Genomic DNA, 18,580 nt, shown 5'->3' with positions numbered 1-18,580 from the left:
TTTTGGTTAAAATTAGGATTCACGCAACACAAAATCTGGCCTTAACAACCTGAACGTCCACTGAACAATATGAACACTTAAAGAATAGCTGCAGATAAAAGTGCATCCAGTGTTTGTCTGCAATGACTGAGCCAACGTTAATGATGGCAAATTAGAAAATTAGAAGCCATTAATATATTAACTATTTTCATGGAAAATACAGTGTAAGGAATATTTACCAGCTGGACTGTAAATTATAACTTAAATCACTTTTGTAACAGAAAAAACTAAATGAAACCAAAGTGTCGGTTCCAGCCATTATCTGGCGCCATTTGCTCTACGTAATTTGTCCACCTGATCAAAAGCCTGATGTGTCCTCAGCGTCGCCTGAAGGCACGGGAGATCCTCCACGCGTTGGGCTCCTCGTAGCGGCTGTAGAGAGGTTCCAGTTTCTGCATCCTCTTCTGCTTGCTGAGGCGTGTGGGGTCGCCAACTTTGAAGAATGCCGGGGCGAACTCTACCAGCCAGCGAGGGTCGATGGTGGTCACCTCCCGCATGTACTCTTTGGTGGTCAACACCAACTCGTGGTAGACGAGCCTGAAGAAAGAATAACGACACAAGGACAGTTAATGAGCTGAGACAATTAGTTGAATAATCTATTAAACTATTAATATCAATGAGTGTTCATGCTAAAATTACAGCCATTTAGCCATTGATTAAGAAAATCAGTATATAAAATTGATCAATAAAGAAAAGAATAATTACTCTGAAAAAATATCCATTCAAGTGGATCAACACATGTTCTGGGGAAGTGGATGAAAATCTTGCCAAAGACGACACTATTCCTCAGAAGTGTGTTGTAGGACTCACCACTCTGGTTGTCTGTTGAACAGGGTGCTGGAGGGGTGGAGGTACACCACCTGCTGGTCAATCAGGGTACGGTACCCGTCCTGAGGATGCTTCCTGGCTGCGTTCCTGAAGAATCCGCTGCAAATAGCTTTCTGGACCCGCACTGTGCTTTTTCCACAAGACACCACGTCCAGCTTGTGCCTACGAAATATTCAGTCACACTTAATATTTGTTTTCATGAGGCATTGTGCAACAGATCATGTTTGATTGCAGTTAAATTAAGTGTGAGTGATCACCATAAAAGCTAAATAAAGGGAACGTGGTTTGTTTTAATTTTTACCACCATTTGAAAATAGAACAAATACATGGAATGGTTTCTGGATGGAAACCAGACTAATGGTGAAAGCACAGTTAAGTGTCATGTGCGGACTACCTGTCCATGATACTGAGCATCTGTTTGCGGATATCCTGAGCTCTTTTTAAGGAGCGGGCCTGAATGAAGTTCTCAAAACACCAGGGGTTGGAGAACTTGTTGTTCTTCCAGGAGTTGTAGACTGCCAGCAGTGTAAGGTGGTCTCCTTCAGGCTGGAAAAACTTTGTCTTCCTCTGGTCAGCCTGGGCCTGTTTGTCCTGCAAAGGGAAGGATTGAATTCTGTTTATGTCATTGCCTTGAGGAAAAGTTTTCAGCAATTTTTTTTTTGTCACAAATGAAGTACTTGCATGTGTATGGTCTGAAGATGTGTCATACCTTTGGTCTATAAAAGATGTTCTGAACAGACAGCATGGAGACGATGGTGAGCATCTCCTCACTGCAGCCCAGATGAACGGACATTATCAACATCTTACACAACATCGGCTCCAAAGGGAACTCTGCCATCTGAAGTGAAGAGACGGCCGTGAATACACAATTTAAAGGTACGGAAACACAGGTTTGTTAAGAGGGACCAGTCTGCAAAAAGGTAAGCCTCTTCAAGACATCAATAAGTACAAAGGGACAAATATTTTCTCTGCATCATTCAAGCTTTATGTTGAGCCAGTACATTCTAATGTCATGGATGAATCCTTTCTATTCTACTCGCCCTTCTTCCCAGTCGGGTGAGTAAGCCCTCATCATCCAGAGCTCCCAGAGTGTAGAGCTGCTCCATGGCTGTGATCAGAGTCTCCATGGGAGGGGCGTCCATGAAGTCAAAGGACAGGAGGTCATTGATGCCCATAGCCTGGGGAGGTGGGCAGAGGAGCGGACAAATTTGATTTGAATGCCTTACAGAGCAGCCAACTCCATAAGAGCCTGGAAACTAATAAAATGTTATCAAACGCTACATTACTTTAAGAGACAGCACAGTGCTGGCCAAGTTAGTTCTCTGGATCTCAGGCACATTGGTGGTCAACATCTCATCTCTGTAGGCTCTCTCAGTGTAGAGCCTGTAACACTTCCCCGGGCCTGTTCTGCCGGCTCGGCCTGACCTCTGCTTGGCCTGGGCCTAAAAACCAAACGGGGGAGTGTTTAAAGATCTGCTGAGGAAAAAGATGTCCCTTTATCACCAGTGACGCTTTTTCAGTCTATTATTTTGAGTAAAAAATAACTGAGCTTGTCTTAAAATGAATGACCTGTGATATGGGAGTCACCACAAGCTGGTCAATGCCGGTCTTGGAGTTATAAACGATCTGCTTCACAAAACCAGGATCCACCACATAGTAGATTCCATCAATAGTGAGAGACGTCTCTGCGATGTTTGTGGCGATGATAACCTGGTTGTGGGGAAAAAAAAAAGAAAGAAATCCAGACAGAAAAAATCATCCTAAAGTGACCATACTTGAGTTCTAAGAGGGATCATGTAATCATGTGTCACTTCTACTATACTCAGCAAATGATTCTAATTTTAGAACTTGAGCAAAAAGCAGTCTTAGTTTTATCTTGAGCATTACCTTTCTGCTGCCTGGAGGTGCAGGATCAAAGATCCTGGTCTGCATCTCACTGGGCAGAGCAGAATAAACCGGCAGAATAATGAGCTCAGGAACATCGGGCCCCAGTGACTTCATCCGCTCATACAGGATCTCACAGGCCGTGTCGATCTCTTCCTGTCCAGTCAGGAAGACCAGGATGTCACCTGGATACAGACAGAGGAAAGTTATGTCTTAAATTATGCCTGACGGTACAAGGACTGCGTTTTCAACATTTTTTAAGTCATACCTGGAGGTTCAGTCAGATGGATCTGCATGACAGTGATGAGACTGGCATCCAGGTAGTCCGTCTCAGGCTCTTTGGTGTAAAGAACCTCCACCGGGAAGGTCCTTCCTGGGATGGTGAAGATGGGAGCTTCAAAGAAATACTGGGAGAACTTGACAGCGTCCAGTGTGGCAGACGACACGATCAGCTTCATGTCTTTGCGCTTCTGTATTGTCTGGAGAAGACGGAGGAATTTATTGTATGTGAAAAGGCTTTGTTAGTGCGGAACTAGGACATCTGCCGATTGTTGTGTGTGAAATACCTTCTTGAGCAGGCCGAATAAGACGTCGGTGTGGATTGTTCTCTCGTGGGCCTCGTCCAGCATAATGAGGGAATACTGGCTCATGTCTGAATCCAACAGGCACTCCCTCTGCAGCATGCCATGTGTCATGTATTTGATTACTGTCTCCGTACTGGTGCAGTCCTCAAAACGAATTGTGTAACCCACCTACGATCATGGTGAAAAAAATAAAAATAAATAAATATATATATATATATTTATACATAAGAAGGAAGGTGACCAACATCATGAAGAAACTCCAGCTAGTTGGAAATGGGTGAACGCCATGGATGGGAAATGCTTTTTACCAAGATCGCTCACCTCTTGGCCTAGCCGGCATCCGTACTCTTCAGAGACTCTCTTGGCCACTGACATGGCGGCTACACGACGGGGCTGTGTGCAGCCAATCTTTCCCCGGGAGGTGTAGCCTGCCTCTGCCAGGTACTGGGTGATCTGTGTGGTCTTCCCTGACCCGGTTTCTCCAACTACAATCAAGATCTGATTGTCATGGACAGCCTGCCCAGAGAGAGAATGAATTATGGATAACGTAGGTTCAGCGTCGCGTTCCTTCTTTCTCATTTCCCCCTTAAATAAAGTTGTACATTAAATCTTATCTCATCAGCTCTCATACCTGAACAAGCTGTTCTTTAAGCTTGAAAATAGGCAAGCTCTCTCTTTGCTGCAGGATGGAGAGTTCTGTCTTCTTGCCATAAGAGACCTGGTTCCCTCCTAAGGCGTATCTTTTCCACTCTGGAAGATCAATAGGCAATGCACCGATACCTCTCATGTTGGCAGCAATCTGTCTTCCTTCATCTTAAAAGGAGAGAAACAGCGAGTCATGAGATGTGAAGTTCCGGCAGGCCCTACTCCAACCTCCCACAATCTGCCATTTTGTTAAATTAAGATCATCTGTAATGATAATGAACTTCCCAACTAGATTTTTTTTGCATTTAACTATGAGTCAGCGGTAGTGAGTGGTATGGAACTTGTAAAGCTTCTGATATCCCCTCAGGCAACGGCAGACAGATACGCAGTTCATTGTGCTGTGCAGCGCGTGTGTGTGTACACAAGAATAAACTAACAGGGCTGTGAGATAATCATCTGCAGCCATGACATGGTTAGATTTTAACAGTTTAAAGAGGCCTGGTGCAGGACAGATGAATTCCATTTTCCAAATTTTAAAATTGCTGACATAACATTACTTTTTTTTTTTTTTTTTTTACTGTAATGAGTTTCTGAATCTGCTTGAAGGTTGGCACTGTCAGGGTTGCACATTTTTAAATCTAAAGCCTCATTTATAAAGTACTTGCTGGCTCATTAAAACTGTTGGTTTTTAGACATTCAGAGGAGTGAAACTTTCTTATTCTAGTAAGAGGAAATATGTATGCATGTATCACTGATTTCAGAAACACCTCCCTGCTTTGTTTTTAACCCGGTATGAGAAAAATGACAGTAAAGTTATTTGAACTAGATTTTTGTGGGTAGGTTACACTTACAATCAGGCATTGGGTCTATCCAGTTCTTGTGGAGACCAGTGGGGATGCAGTCCATCTCTGCTGCACGAGCCGCCTGCTTCAGCTCCCTCCTCTCCTTGGCCAGTGCGCTCTGCATCATGGCTGCCTGGGAGAGGGAACCGTCCGGATTCTAACGGACAAAATGAGAGCGATTGTTGCAGGGAACATCTGCATCAGTGTTGACAGAGCAAAGCTACAGACATCAATGCACAGCCAGGTATCCAGTCTACTCAACAAAGGAGCGCAGAGGGTCGCTGATGCTAAACGCCTGCAACAAGGCCACCTTCAGTTACAGGCAAACCAAGAATAACAGCTGCCAGCAGATAGGTGGTGATGAGTTTTGGAGCTATGTTTGTTTTTTGTTTTTTTTATTATGTTCCATTTCACATTTTATACAAATAAAGAAGTCGCAGGGGTTAGTGCTATGGGTTATTCTGAGAGGGTGGGAGTCTGACTGGCTTTAATTTGTGCTGCACAACTGAAGATTTTACAGCACCGGTGGTTATTTATTATTTGGAGTTTAAAGTTTATGTCAATGTCTGCTGTTAGGCAGAGCTTAATGCAAAAACTCAAAACATGTGCTTTGTTGTTCATTTTTGGGCAGGTTAGCACAACTGATAATCTGATAATAACAACAAAGCTTCCCCTGAACCTGATTTAAAGGAGTTAAAACAAGTTTCATGGCAAAGAAATGGTCCAAAGATCTGCAGAGATCTAACCACAGCTGCCTTCATACCTGGACATGATCCATACCTTCACTATTTTGACTGGGCTCAAGTTCATGGTCCATTTGGTCTGTCCCCTCAAGAATGGTGGTTCATCTTCAACGAGATCAATCTCTATGTCTTCATCTGTGGAGGGAATGTTTGTGAATGGTTGTTTCACACGCAGCTTTCAGGTGTGCAAAAAAAGTTCAAAGAAATAAAGTTGAAATATTTTTAACCTTCATCATCATCTATTTTAGGAAGGATTCCAGTTTCCTCATCAAACTCTGGAAACTCTTCTTTTGGAAGAACGTTTGCTGCAATCATCTGAATAGGGGAACATTGCGACAGATACCAAATGAATAAAAAACAAACAAAAACAATGCAGCTATCACAATTAACAAAATGTTGTGAATGTGATTCATGACTACCTGTTTGACTTCCCACTTTTCTAGGTCAGTTATCTTTGTGAGCCTTTTGTACTCTGTTGGGTTTTCGTCCATTTCCAGGATGTTGACTTCAGCGGGGTGGTCGGGGTTTCTCATGATTTCATCTGCAGCTCCAAAACCAAGGTTTCTTCTTCGGTTGGGGTTCAGGTCCTCCCCTGTCTCCTGGTCTACGTCCTGACCACATTAACCACAACGTATCGGGTTTGTTTTTGCAAATCTATGCCTTCATTTGTTACATGTAAATTTCATTCTATCGTTGTCTAAAAAATTCTTCATAATGGACAAAACATACTGACAGACTTCCCTGACCAGAACTACTGTACAAAGTTAAACCATAAATTATGACATTGTCTCACCTTCATGCTAAGGCTGGCTTTGGTTCCAGTGAATGAGAGCACTTTGACCTTCACCTTCTGGCCTTTAGAAACCACATCAGCCACATTTGCGATTCGTCCTTCTTTGCGCAACTCTGAGATGTGCACCAGACCTTCCCAGCGTTTTCTGCAGACAGTTACACGGTGCAGGTTTGGATCAGGAGGCAAACATCCAAGACATCTATCTACTTGCCCAAGTTACGAACCTGAGGCCCTCAAGCTGCACAAAACAACCAAACTGCATAATGCTGCTGATTTTTCCACTGTAGATGTCTCCCACAGCAGGCTCTTCTGGCGGGGGCCGATCCACAGGCCTATCACGTGAGCGGACCTCCTCCTTGTTGCCACTGTTCTCGTCATTGCCTCTGCCCGGGCTCGGTGGGCGGTCACTCCAGCGAGACGGTCGTTTCCTTCTGCGCTTGTGGTTCGTTTCTCCATTGCGTTCTCTTGATCTGGAGCGAGACCGACTTCGCTTACGGCCGCCCTCTCTGTCGGCATCTCGACCTCTGAGAACACATGAGAGAAGAGTCCAGTTTTTACTCCGGATAGAATATAATATAGAATATAAAATATAAAAAACTGTGTACAAGTATTTTCCTTTGACAGTGGGAGACACTTTTTTCCCCAATTTGAATGAACCCCCCTTTAAATGACCTGTTATCCGAGCCACAAACATTGGGCATAAGCATCTCCAGCTCCCTCATGGCTGCTGCTGCGACCTGCTCATCGTCTTTGTCTGGAATCTGGAAGAAAAATAAAATTAGAGACAAAAGCCATACAGATACATTATATATATACGGTTCCCCCAGAAATGTATCAACATATAATTACTGATCCAAATGTTAAATGAGAATGAGAGAATAATTTCATTTTACCATCCACACAGGATCATCTGGTTTACACAGAGCTGGGTATCTCTCTTTCAGCTTGTCCTTCTCAGGCTTTGACTTGACCTCTGGCTGAACTTCTGACATTGAACCACAGAGGAGAACATAAATTTATATAACAATCAAAAAATGAGGTAGAAATCAACACGAAACACACACAACAGAAGTAGTACCTTTACTTGTAGATGCTGAGGGCCGCATTGTCTGAATAAGTCTGAGTAAATTACCAATAAGGGTATCCTGAAATAAAATAAAGGCAGCTTTAGTCACAACAACAAAAATACACATTTAGCAACAAACATGAGAAATGTGACACTTGCTAAGAAATGTATTGTGATAAAGTGGAAACCAGATGGCCCCTCCCAATGAAAATGTGGCTCTGTGAAATCAGTAGCTGTGTGCCCCGAGATAAAATGATTAACAGGGTGGAAAAACGAGAAATATGGCAAACATATTTAAAATATATGGAAAGTCTTCCAGCACACCAGGTTGACTAATTTCCCTGTATTTGAGCTTGGCTTGGTATGACCTATGAGTGATGATGCTGTCCTCTGTCTCTCTCTGTACTTTCTATTATTGCATGATGTATTTTATATATTATCATTATTATAGTTTTTTTCCCCACTGTCTATTGTTCATTTCATTTTTACATTTCCACCTTTTTCATTGATTTGATTTAGTTTTGTCTTGTCACTGTGTAACTGTAATGTGACACTTAACTGTGAAATCGGCTCCATTTTGTGTCAGAACAGCTTTAAATTCTTCAAATATTGGGTGTTTTTCGGCGAGGTCGATGACAAATTCAGCTGCAAAGCACAAACAGGCGTTGAAACTACACATGCTAGTTTTTATTTCTGAACACTCTCAGCTGCTTCGAGCAGAGAAATAGCAACCGAAGCTAACAGACTGTGAGAAAAATCTTTACCTAAATCTTTCTCGCTTATCCCCAGATGGTTCTCCAGCTCCGTGCACACCTTTGACACTAGAGATAAATATTCAAGACGTTTTATTTCGTCTACAGCAGACATGTTTTTGTCATTTTTTAAGAGAATCTCGTTTGTTTTTGGAGAACCGGAAGTTTCTTCTTCTTCGCTTCCTTTAGTTTGCAGTTCCCGCGACATGAAAGAGTGCTGCTGCCCTCCAGCGACATCCGGCAGATGACAGCATGGATGATGTTTGATAAAAAAAAAAAATACTATTTAGAGATTTAAATTTGACTGAAGTGTTTTTTATTATTAAGCCTCTTTATATCGTTATCCTACTCACTATAAGAGGCTGCAGTTATCAGTTGATTTGATGTAAAGCTTAACTCCATGAATTTTATCCAAAGGCATTTTTATTAAACATGTCTAAATGCTTACTTGGTTGAAGTTTCTAATACAGTGGCTAGATTTGATTTGAATGGTGGTTCAGTTCAAGTGAGATTAAGTCACAGTTTGGGATTTTTATTTAACTGAGCCAGGAATTTCACTGTTGTAAGTGGATATTTAATTTAACCAGAGCAAGTAAAGTTTTTATGTGAAGTATGAATAAAAGCAAAAGCAAAAATGCTTCAATTTTTGACTGATGTGGCCTGCAACGGCCTTCCAGATTTAAACATGCTGATTTCGGAATTTCTTAGTTATCTTTTTTTACCACCTCTTTAAAGATTTACAACCAAAATCACAGACTCCAATAAAAACACAGTATTTATTGAGGACATATATGCAGTTTCACTGGTATGTATTATAAAGAACAATCTTGGATACACATACAAGTGAGTGAAAGTTGTCTTCAGTTATAGTACAAAAATTATGAAACAAACATTCCATCCTCCCGCAGAGTGCTGACTGGCAAAGCAAAGGTCCTTTTGTGATTTCTGCATAATGTGCTATCAGAATGTACAGTGCCAAAATAAATAGTCCATGGTTTTTCAGAATCTCCTCAGCTTTCTTTTCCCTCTTTTAGAGCTATAAAAAGTTAATTTTTGGGTGTTTTCTAACATACCAAAACTAAAATTCCCACCCAAGCCCAGGCAGACAGCTTAATTACAGAACTGTTGGGGGAAAATGAGTACACATTTAAAGAGGAGTGAGTGCAGTTTGTGACGGCACCAACTTCAGTCACCGGGACCTGATGATCACATGTCCAGTGCTGGAAGAGAACAATGCATCTGTCTGCAGCATTTGTAAGGTCAAATGCATTAACGTCGCCTGAAGGCGCGGGAGATCCTCCAAGCGTTGGGCTCCTCGTAACGGTTGTAAAGAGGCTCGAGGCGTTGCTGTTTCTTCTGCTTGCTGAGACGTGTGGGGTCTGACACTTTGAAAAAGGCTGGAGAAAACTCCACCAGCCAGCGGGGGTCAATGGTGGTGACCTCTCGCATGTATTCCTTGGTAGTTAGCACCAACTCATGGTACACAACCCTGTGGAGATTAATGCCAGGAGTTAAAAAAAAAAAAAGGTTTTAACTCCAAATTGCTTAAAATAAAATTTTTTCTGACGTTCAGACTGATGAGAGTTTGAACTGAGGTGCTGACGTACCACTCTGGCTGGCGGTTGAACAGAGCACTGGATGGGTGAATGTAAACGACTTGCTGGTCTATCAGGGTTCTGTAGCCCTCCTGGGGATCCTTTTTGGCTGCATTTCTGAAGAAACCACTGCAGATGGCTTTCTGAACCCGAACTGTGGCTTTTCCACAAGATACCACATCTAGTTTGTGTCTGAAGAGAGAACACGTTCGTGAGAATCAACGTGGTTTCAATAAAATGTAAGATTCTCTCGCCATCACAACGCCACCATACCTGTCCATAATACCCAGCATCTGTTTACGGATGTCCTGGGCTCTGCGCAGGGAGCGGGCTTGGATGAAGTTCTCATAACACCAGGGGTTGGAGAACTTGTTGTTCTTCCAGGAGTTGTACACAGCCAGCAATGTCAGGTGGTCCCCCTCAGGTTGGTGGAACTTTGCCTTCTTCTGGTCAGCCAAGGCCTGTTTGTCCTGTTGGGGGAAAAAAAAAGACCAGAAAGAATGAGTGAAAGGTTTAAAGAATAAAAGTGACGTATAAGCTGATTCCATTGAGACAAACTATCGCTGAATAAATTGTCTGCAAAAGACTGTTAAACTTGTTAGTAGTGCTCAGTTTTCTCCGTGTCTGCCAATGTGTAAAATTTCTAACTTTAGGATGATTCATGGAGACACAGTTCTGATCTGTTTTCAAAGTAGTTTTGTGTTGAGCAAACCTTTGGCCTGTAGAAGACATTTTGCACAGACAGCATTGACACAATGGTGAGCATCTCTTCGCTGCAGCCCAGATGGACGGACATGATTAACATTTTACACAACATGGGCTCCAGAGGGAACTCCGCCATCTAGAGGACAGATTCACACACAGAAAAAGGGAAATTAATATATCTGGAATAATGTGAGAAAACAACCACATAATGGCCCTCTCAGATTCATGATAATAAATTACACTAATATGATCTGATAGATTTTGAATTTGCTCCTAAGTGAGAGCACAAAGGAAAATCATTCCTCACCCTTCTTCCCAGTCTTGTGAGTAAGCCCTCATCATCCAGAGCTCCCAGAGTGTAGAGCTGCTCCATGGCTGTGATCAGAGTCTCCATGGGAGGGGCGTCCATGAAGTCAAAGGACAGGAGGTCGTTGATGCCCATAGCCTGGTGGATGAAACAAACAGGAAGAGACACCAATGTATCAAGTTAATGGGTTGAATCAAACAACATTAACATAAATATAAGTATACATGTGGATTCCCATTGATGAAGAAATTACTCATCAAGACCAAATAAAGTCAGCAGCACCAGCTTTAATGTTAAAATGTTGAAAAAGTGACTCTTTACCTTAAGAGACAGCACAGTGCTGGCCAAGTTAGTTCTCTGGATCTCAGGCACATTGGTGGTCAACATCTCATCTCTGTAGGCTCTCTCAGTGTAGAGCCTGTAACACTTCCCCGGGCCTGTTCTGCCGGCTCGGCCTGCCCTTTGCTTGGCTTGAGCCTAATATTGGAAAGAGGAGACAAATTCGATCAGACCTTTTAAAATAATCTAAATAATAATAAGATGTTTAATTAGTTTCAATGTTTCCGACCAATATAAGTGCAGATTCTTTTATTTTAGTGGTTCAGAAGAAAACAACGGTTTGGTTTTAAATGTCATCTACATCTCGGAGACAGTGTACCTGTGAGATTGGAGTCACCACGAGCTGGTCAATGCCAGTCTTAGAGTTGTAGACTTTTTGCTTGACAAATCCTGGGTCCACTACATAGTAAATTCCATCGATTGTCAGAGACGTCTCAGCGATGTTAGTGGCAATGACCACCTATGGAAAATAAAGAAGAAAATGAAGGTCATCCCCAATGTGATCCAAAAGTCAAAAAAATAACCATAAAGGTACATATTTTATGCCAACACAACTTCCCATTAAACTCAGACCGCATTTTCTCTCATAGAAGTTTTCAAAATTTCAAAGTCATTTGTAAGAAAGTTTTTTGAAATGCAAAATTAAAAAATGTATATAAAGTCACTGATATGTTTAAAAGATTGTTGCAAAATGGTGGCACCTTTCTGCTGCCTGGAGGTGCAGGATCAAAGATCCTGGTCTGCATCTCACTGGGCAGAGCAGAATAAACCGGCAGAATAATGAGCTCAGGAACATCGGGCCCCAGTGACTTCATCCGCTCATACAGGATCTCACAGGCCGTGTCGATCTCTTCCTGTCCAGTCAGGAAGACCAGGATGTCACCTGGATACAGACAGAGGAAAGTTATGTCTTAAATTATGCCTGATGGTACAAGGACTGCGTTTTCAACATTTTTTAAATCATACCTGGAGGTTCAGTCAGATGGATCTGCATGACAGTGATGAGACTGGCATCCAGGTAGTCCGTCTCAGGCTCTTTGGTGTAAAGAACCTCTACTGGATACGTTCTGCCTGGAATGGTGAAGATGGGCGCTTCATAGAAATACTGGGAGAACTTGACAGCGTCCAGTGTAGCTGACGTTACAATCAGCTTCATGTCAGTGCGTTTCTGCACTGTCTGAAAAACAAAAACAGCACTCAGCACCTCTTTAAAATCTCCACAGTGACAGAACATGAATGAGGGCAACGCTCCTTTGGCTCACCTTCTTGAGCAGACCAAAGAGAACATCAGTGTGGATTGTCCTCTCGTGAGCTTCGTCCAACATGATGATGGCGTACTGGCCCAATTCGGAGTCAATCAGACACTCCCTCAGCAACATACCGTCTGTCATGTATTTGATTACCGTCTCAGGGCTCGTGCAGTCCTCAAAACGGATAGTGTAACCCACCTGGAACAACAACCAAGATATCAAATACAGACATACAGACATTTTTGTACAGGTTCCTGAGGTGTCTAGAGACGTCAATGTTGTTATGAATCAAAATCACCAATAAAGGATATCAGGGGTGTCTCACCTCTTGTCCAAGACAACACCCATACTCTTCAGAGACTCTCTTGGCCACTGACATGGCAGCCACACGACGGGGCTGCGTACAACCAATCTTCCCCCGGGTTGTGTAACCTGCTTCTGCCAGGTACTGAGTGATCTGTGTGGTCTTACCGGACCCCGTCTCTCCAATCACAATCAAGATCTGGTTGTCATGAACAGCCTGTGGCAGGTTAACAAGAGGACCATTTAGTCACATCGCTCTGGAGGCCGTATTATATCACACTTAAACAACACCAGAAAAAATATATTTTATAAAAATAAGGATTAAGACTGAAATCTGGTCATTTACATCTGATGGATGTTTTCATTCAACGGTTCTCAAATCGGTATTTGAGGGAAGGTATTTAAGCATCAACATCTGTTTGTTAAAGCATAATTACATTTTCAGTAGAGCCCAATCCAAACCACTTATTAACTCCCACATGAAGCATCCAAACAAATCTCTTTTTAAGTTGTGTTGAACCTGAATGAGTTGCTCCTTCAGTTTATAAATGGGTAGGCTCTCCCTCTGCTCCAGGATGGAGAGCTGGGTCTTCTTTCCATAAGAAGCCTTGTTGCCCCCAAAGGCATGTTTCTTCCACTCTGGGATGTCATTGGGCATCATTCCAATGCCTCTCATATTGGCTGCAATCTGTCTACCATCAGCTGGAAAAGAGGGAGTTGCAGAGAGTTTAATAATTAAGAGAAAACTGTTTATTCTAATATGTCACCTAAAATATCTCTGCTATGTATTTGCATTGTGGAAAAGGTTAGATAACGTGGGGCCATAAAGGGAAAAACAACCCACTGAACCGTCACAAAACTACTCCATGCTGCCAGATTGAGGGCTGCAGGAAACCAGATAACATCTCCACTAAGTTTAAGGAGGTACTGTATCCTATCATGGGGGATATTTCATTCCTGACTGCCAGATTTGGCTGTGGTTTTTATATAAGGCGAGTCTACATGAAGACTGCATTTCGAAATCAATTCTGATATCTGGAGTTTGAGTGCCAAAAGGTAAGATAAAACTCCACATATATTAAATAAACTCTGGAGGCTGAGATAAGATAAAAAAAAAATACACTCCTTCCAAGCAAGCAGATGCTTTAGGGCGATAAACTGATTTGATTAATCATACTTCAGCGTCAACATCGGTGACTTAGACATGACTTAATATGCACAACTAATGGATTTCTTACCGTCTGGCAGCGGGTCCACCCAGTGTTTATTCAGCCCCATTGGGATAGAGTCCATCTCTGCCTCACGTGCAGCCTGCTTCAGCTCTCGTCTCTCCTTAGCCAGAGCGCTCTGCATCATGGCTGCCTGGGACAAAGAGCCATCTGGATTCTGTGGACAGTAGAGGAAAGAGTGTGTATTTTAACAGCCAAGAAATACATTCGAGCCAGCTGAAAAGAAAAAAATTTTTTTTTTTTTTTAAATAGCCCCCAAATTATCATGTACCTTGACAATCTTGACAGGACTCATGTCCATGCTTTGTTTGGTGTGTCCCCTAAGGAACGGAGGTTCCTCCTCTACCAGCTCAATTTCCAAGTCTTCATCTGAATAGAATAAATCATAATATTCAGAACATAAAAATGTAGATAAGAAAAGTGTGTTCTATTTTCTATTTAAGAAACATGTATTCTGTTACTAAAGTGGTTGTGCTGCAGGAGAATACAACATCTTACCCTCTTCATCATCAACTTTAGGAAGAATTCCTGTCTCATCATCAAAATCAGGGAACTCTTCTTTGGACAGAACATTAGCAGCAATCATCTGTGAGCAGACAATCAGAATATTTATACATTTAATAAAATATAATAATAATAAAAAAAAAAAAAAGATGAATGGTATTCCTTTTGCAGCTCAAAAAGGTGTAAGCCCACCTGTTTGATCTCCCACTTCTCTGGGTCAGAGATTTTTGTGAGCCTCTTGCGCTCCAGGGTGTCGTCCTGCTCCAGCTCAGGGGCGTGACCAAGGTTCAGGTTACTTGGCCGGTCGGGATTCCTCATGGAGATCTCTTCCCCTCCGTCTGGGCCGACGTTTCTTCTCCTGTTGGGGTTCAGGTCTTCTCCTGTCTCCTGGTCCACATCCTGGTAAAGAAAGGAAGGAAAATTTTGCAATCTGACTTTTTCACAGCAGAAGAATTATAGTCTTTGGATGAATCTCATCTTACCTTCATACTGAGGCTGGTTTTGGAGCCAGTGAACGACAGCACCTTGACTTTGACTCTTTGGCCTTTGCTGACGACATCAGCCACATTGGCCACGCGGCCTTCTCTACGCAGCTCTGAGATATGGACCAAACCCTCCCATCGTTTTCTAAATGAAGAGAACAACAGTTTAATTCACTGCTACTGCCTGAATAATGCAGCTCCTCTTTAATGACAAGGGAGGGAAAAGAACTTTAGCTCCATGCATGCACATGCAGTCACACACACCTAAGCACAGACCTCAACCACTGCATTGAAACAAAAGGGCTGCAATAAGTGTGTCAAAAAAAAAAAACTTAATTAGATTCATTAGAAACTAGTGACTCCAGTGTTAAACTGGTTAAAGTTATGTAAAAAGCTGTTTGGTCACTTCACACTGACCTTAAACCCTCCAGCTGAACAAAGCATCCAAACTGCATGATGCTGGTGACTTTGCCGTTATAGATGTCTCCAACAGAAGGCTCCTCTGGTGGAGGGCGGTCCACGTGTTTGTCCTTCCAACGGTCAGAATCTCTCTCCTGGTCTTTTCTTGGGCTAGGGGAACGGTCAGTCCAACGGGAAGATTTGTCTCTTCTCTTGCCACGATCTCTGTGACGATCACGGTCTCTGGAGCGAGATCTTGATCTGGAACGTGACCGAGAACGATGTCTTCTCTTCCTGTCTCGGTCTCTGTCACGATCTCTGTCCCTGTCTCTATCTCTCTGCCTGTCCCGTTCTCTGCTTCTGCTGCGACTTCGGCTGTGACGTCTGCTCTTCTCTGACCTGCAACATGAAAAATAAACAACTAAAGTTTCAGTTGACATACAGCAAAACAGTCACATCCACATAAATCTAATAACAAAAAGCACATTTGCTGGATTCTGGGGTCTCCTAAGCATACATTATTAATATTTGACATTTTATTTCAAGATGTAAAAATAAAATGTCAGACATGGCTTAAGTCATCCTACTTGCTCTTGCTGCTTTTGGAGTCTGTCCCACTGACACTGGGCAAAAACATCTCCAGCTCTTTTATGGCATCAGCTGCAACTTTCACATCATCATCATCTAGTAACCTCTGAGGAAGGAAGTGAAAAAGAAACATTTGCAACACAGCAGCTTTTATTATTCTCTAGTCCACACGTTTGCTTTAAATGTTAATAGGAAAAGCTCAATATTGCAAGTCAAGGTGGTATTTCAAGTTTAATAAACACACACAGAGCATATTTTAACCACATACCTTTGGTGCTGGGTCATTTGGTCTACAAAGAGCAGGAAACAGCTCTTTCAACTTTTCTTTTTCTGTTTTCGGCTTGACCAAAGTCTCAGAGGCTGAAAATACAATGGACATCCAATAATTAGAGGTTTGGTGAGGAAGCAAATTGACATACTGTATTATTACAAAGACAGAGGACCTATGTACCTATGTAGCAATTGTATGTGACGGACAGAGACAACACAGAAGCTGAATTTCTTTAAGGGAAATATCTCTCAGTTCAGATCCAAACAGTCCCAAAACTCTCAGTCTCACGTTTAATTTAGTTTTTAAGCTCTCTCTCTTTTAACAATAACAACCACCAAACGAGAAAGTTTAGCAAAGACATCCTTGTCAATTCCCAGCAGCAGCATTAACTTACCTTCACTAGTAGATGCCTTAGATGGTGGCCGCATTGTTTGAATGAGCCTGAGCAAGTTACTGATGAGAGAGTCCTGCAGCACACAAAAACAAAGTGATCGGTTAGAAATCAGCTCAGCTGGCCAACACAGTGTCTGCTAGTGGCGCTTTGCTCGTCAAACTTACTGTGAATTCGGCTCCATTTTGGAGCAAAAGACTTTTGAATCCATCAAAAGTCGGTTGTTTTTCGGCGAGGTTGATGACAAATTCAGCTGTGAAGGGAAAAAAAAAACACCAAATCAACGCTGGAATGAAAAAACAGTGATCAGATTGTTACTACAACCATGATGGTTTAAAAAAAGACAAATTTTTAACGAAAAAACGTCCCATATTAGCAGGCTAAAATCAACAGCAGCTAGCAGATAGTTAGCCGAGATGAGTTCAGGCCGGCAGCCCTCAAACACCGAAAGCTCACCTAAATCTTTGTCGCTGATTCCCAGATGGTTGTCGAGCTCAGTGCAAACCTTTGACACCAAAGACAAATACTCCAGCTGCGATAGCTCGTCCACTCCGCCTTCTGCCATTTTCCACGCGTCTTGTTTTTGTTCAACGTTCAGAGATAAACGACGGCGGCCATCTTGACTGTGGGCAACTTCCGCTTCCGCCTGTGAACGGAAGCTCGTAAAACCGGTTTCCACTTCCGCCCCTACGCGCCGTCAGATGGCGCTGAAATTCCTGGTAATAATTTTCCAAAACAAACGAAGTTGATTTTTTCCCATGAAATGAAATGAAATAAAAATATTTTGGGGGGTTGAGTTGGAAGACCGTGAAAAGCTTCGTGGTTTGAAAGTGAGCCATCAAATGTAATCTTTGTTTAGTGCATTAGAAATACATGAAGGCATTAAGGCAAAGCGTATTTGAAATTAGAATTACTCTTGTTAATGTACACTAGGGGGTGAAGGGATTTGGATGAAAACTGAAATAGTTTTTCATCCTGGAAGTCCAAGCTGCAGAAATGGTAAGGATCATTTACTGTACAGTACAGTAAAGATTGTTAGTTAAAACGATTTCTTAACTTATGGACAATCAAAACGCTGTAGTTTAAATCAATTTCAAGGTGATCTGATTTAAGCGTTGCCCCAGTTACATTAGTGTGGGACATAACTTGGAAGCATAAAAACTACTCAGTTGATTCATTTTAAAACTAAAAGAGTATGATGTCAGGGTTTAAATAGGTACACACATGTAATTTCAGTGGCAATTCATATTTTATATCTTGATCCTTGGTTTAAACTCTATGTGACATGTGTAAATGTTTTATGCACATTTTAGCAGGTTTAGTGAAGCGGCTATAAATATATATTATGTAATGCTCTATGTTTCATGTTCTGTAAGCCAATAGTGCAGCTCTTGCTATGACCCTCGGGATGTATTGCAAGACCTACATTATGCCTGCACTAGCAGGGCTTCCTGAATAATTTGTCATAGTGCAACCAAGAATTTCTCAACAGGAGAGTGCATCTTGTTCATTCCATATGTGACCGAGGTGAAATTTACAAATTGCCAGTAAGAATATGGACCCTTGGGCACCAACACAGATCCCTGCATCCAGTTTCCATGATCAAGAGGGAGAAAAATGGATGTGATGCCTATTCAAGGTTTTAAAAATGACATGACAAGGGAGTTGTCAAAATCAGAGCACCATGTGTTAGCTCCACCAGACCTACCACCAGAGTGTAGAGCTAAAACAAGACCTATTTAAAGGCTCTTCCTGAGCTTCAGCATTGACTCCCTTTCTACAGTCTTTACCACTTACCTCAGGCTTCCGCGACAACTTTATCAATGTTTTTATCTTGCTCAGTACAGTGTGTGTCACCATACACAGCAATGATTCATGGGGCTGTATACTCTTGACTCATGCAGTCTTGAAAGTGTTTCACTGAGGAGAAGTGTGGACCACTGAGTCAGGGCTGTATGTTGTAGCAGTTTCGATGAGCTGTCAGCGTCATTGTAAAGTATTGTATAAAGTGTGTAGTGTTTATTTAGGGAGTATGTGCTGG

The 18,580-nt window shown here is 42.2% G+C and overlaps 2 protein-coding genes across 14 annotated transcripts; both read right to left on the bottom strand.

The window, feature by feature from the left end:
* Positions 1–356: 356 nt before the first annotated feature.
* LOC115060568 (ATP-dependent RNA helicase DHX8-like) lies at positions 357–8,341 on the bottom strand. Of its 6 annotated transcripts, none has more exons than XM_029528537.1 (23): positions 8,189–8,341; positions 7,984–8,069; positions 7,423–7,503; positions 7,261–7,329; positions 6,957–7,119; positions 6,583–6,880; positions 6,359–6,503; positions 5,985–6,176; positions 5,793–5,880; positions 5,603–5,700; positions 4,832–4,979; positions 3,967–4,148; positions 3,657–3,851; positions 3,318–3,503; positions 3,020–3,230; positions 2,755–2,936; positions 2,437–2,577; positions 2,154–2,309; positions 1,908–2,045; positions 1,577–1,705; positions 1,262–1,458; positions 850–1,029; positions 357–576 (listed from the first exon to the last, which is right to left on the bottom strand). In XM_029528537.1, exons 1-23 carry the CDS (start codon positions 8,289–8,291, stop codon positions 357–359), a joined length of 3,588 nt encoding a protein of 1,195 aa, XP_029384397.1. In that variant the 5' UTR covers positions 8,292–8,341. The 6 variants fall into 6 exon arrangements, with proteins under 6 accessions (XP_029384397.1, XP_029384398.1, XP_029384396.1 ...); XM_029528538.1 differs by having other exon boundaries at positions 6,583–6,882; positions 7,031–7,119; positions 7,252–7,343; positions 7,437–7,503; XM_029528536.1 differs by having other exon boundaries at positions 7,261–7,343; positions 7,437–7,503.
* Positions 8,342–9,445: 1,104 nt separating this feature from the next.
* Positions 9,446–17,201, bottom strand: LOC115060566 (ATP-dependent RNA helicase DHX8). Of its 8 annotated transcripts, none has more exons than XM_029528533.1 (23): positions 16,996–17,201; positions 16,707–16,792; positions 16,543–16,615; positions 16,139–16,237; positions 15,887–15,973; positions 15,308–15,641; positions 14,891–15,035; positions 14,601–14,807; positions 14,403–14,490; positions 14,176–14,273; positions 13,914–14,061; positions 13,196–13,377; positions 12,698–12,892; positions 12,385–12,570; positions 12,089–12,299; positions 11,824–12,005; positions 11,442–11,582; positions 11,105–11,260; positions 10,784–10,921; positions 10,484–10,612; positions 10,045–10,241; positions 9,784–9,963; positions 9,446–9,665 (listed from the first exon to the last, which is right to left on the bottom strand). In XM_029528533.1, exons 1-23 carry the CDS (start codon positions 17,102–17,104, stop codon positions 9,446–9,448), a joined length of 3,591 nt encoding a protein of 1,196 aa, XP_029384393.1. In that variant the 5' UTR covers positions 17,105–17,201. The 8 variants fall into 8 exon arrangements, with proteins under 8 accessions (XP_029384393.1, XP_029384388.1, XP_029384391.1 ...); XM_029528528.1 differs by having other exon boundaries at positions 14,176–14,267; positions 15,308–15,688; positions 15,877–15,983; positions 16,146–16,237; XM_029528531.1 differs by having other exon boundaries at positions 15,308–15,676; positions 15,877–15,983; positions 16,146–16,237; positions 16,549–16,615.
* Between the last annotated feature and the right edge of the window lie 1,379 nt (positions 17,202–18,580).

Source organism: Echeneis naucrates, chromosome 19, assembly GCF_900963305.1.
Source record: "Echeneis naucrates chromosome 19, fEcheNa1.1, whole genome shotgun sequence".
In the NCBI taxonomy this organism is placed as follows: domain Eukaryota; kingdom Metazoa; phylum Chordata; class Actinopteri; order Carangiformes; family Echeneidae; genus Echeneis; species Echeneis naucrates.
The sequence above is the reverse complement of the archived record's forward strand: the minus strand, read 5'-3'. Positions and strand labels throughout refer to the sequence as shown.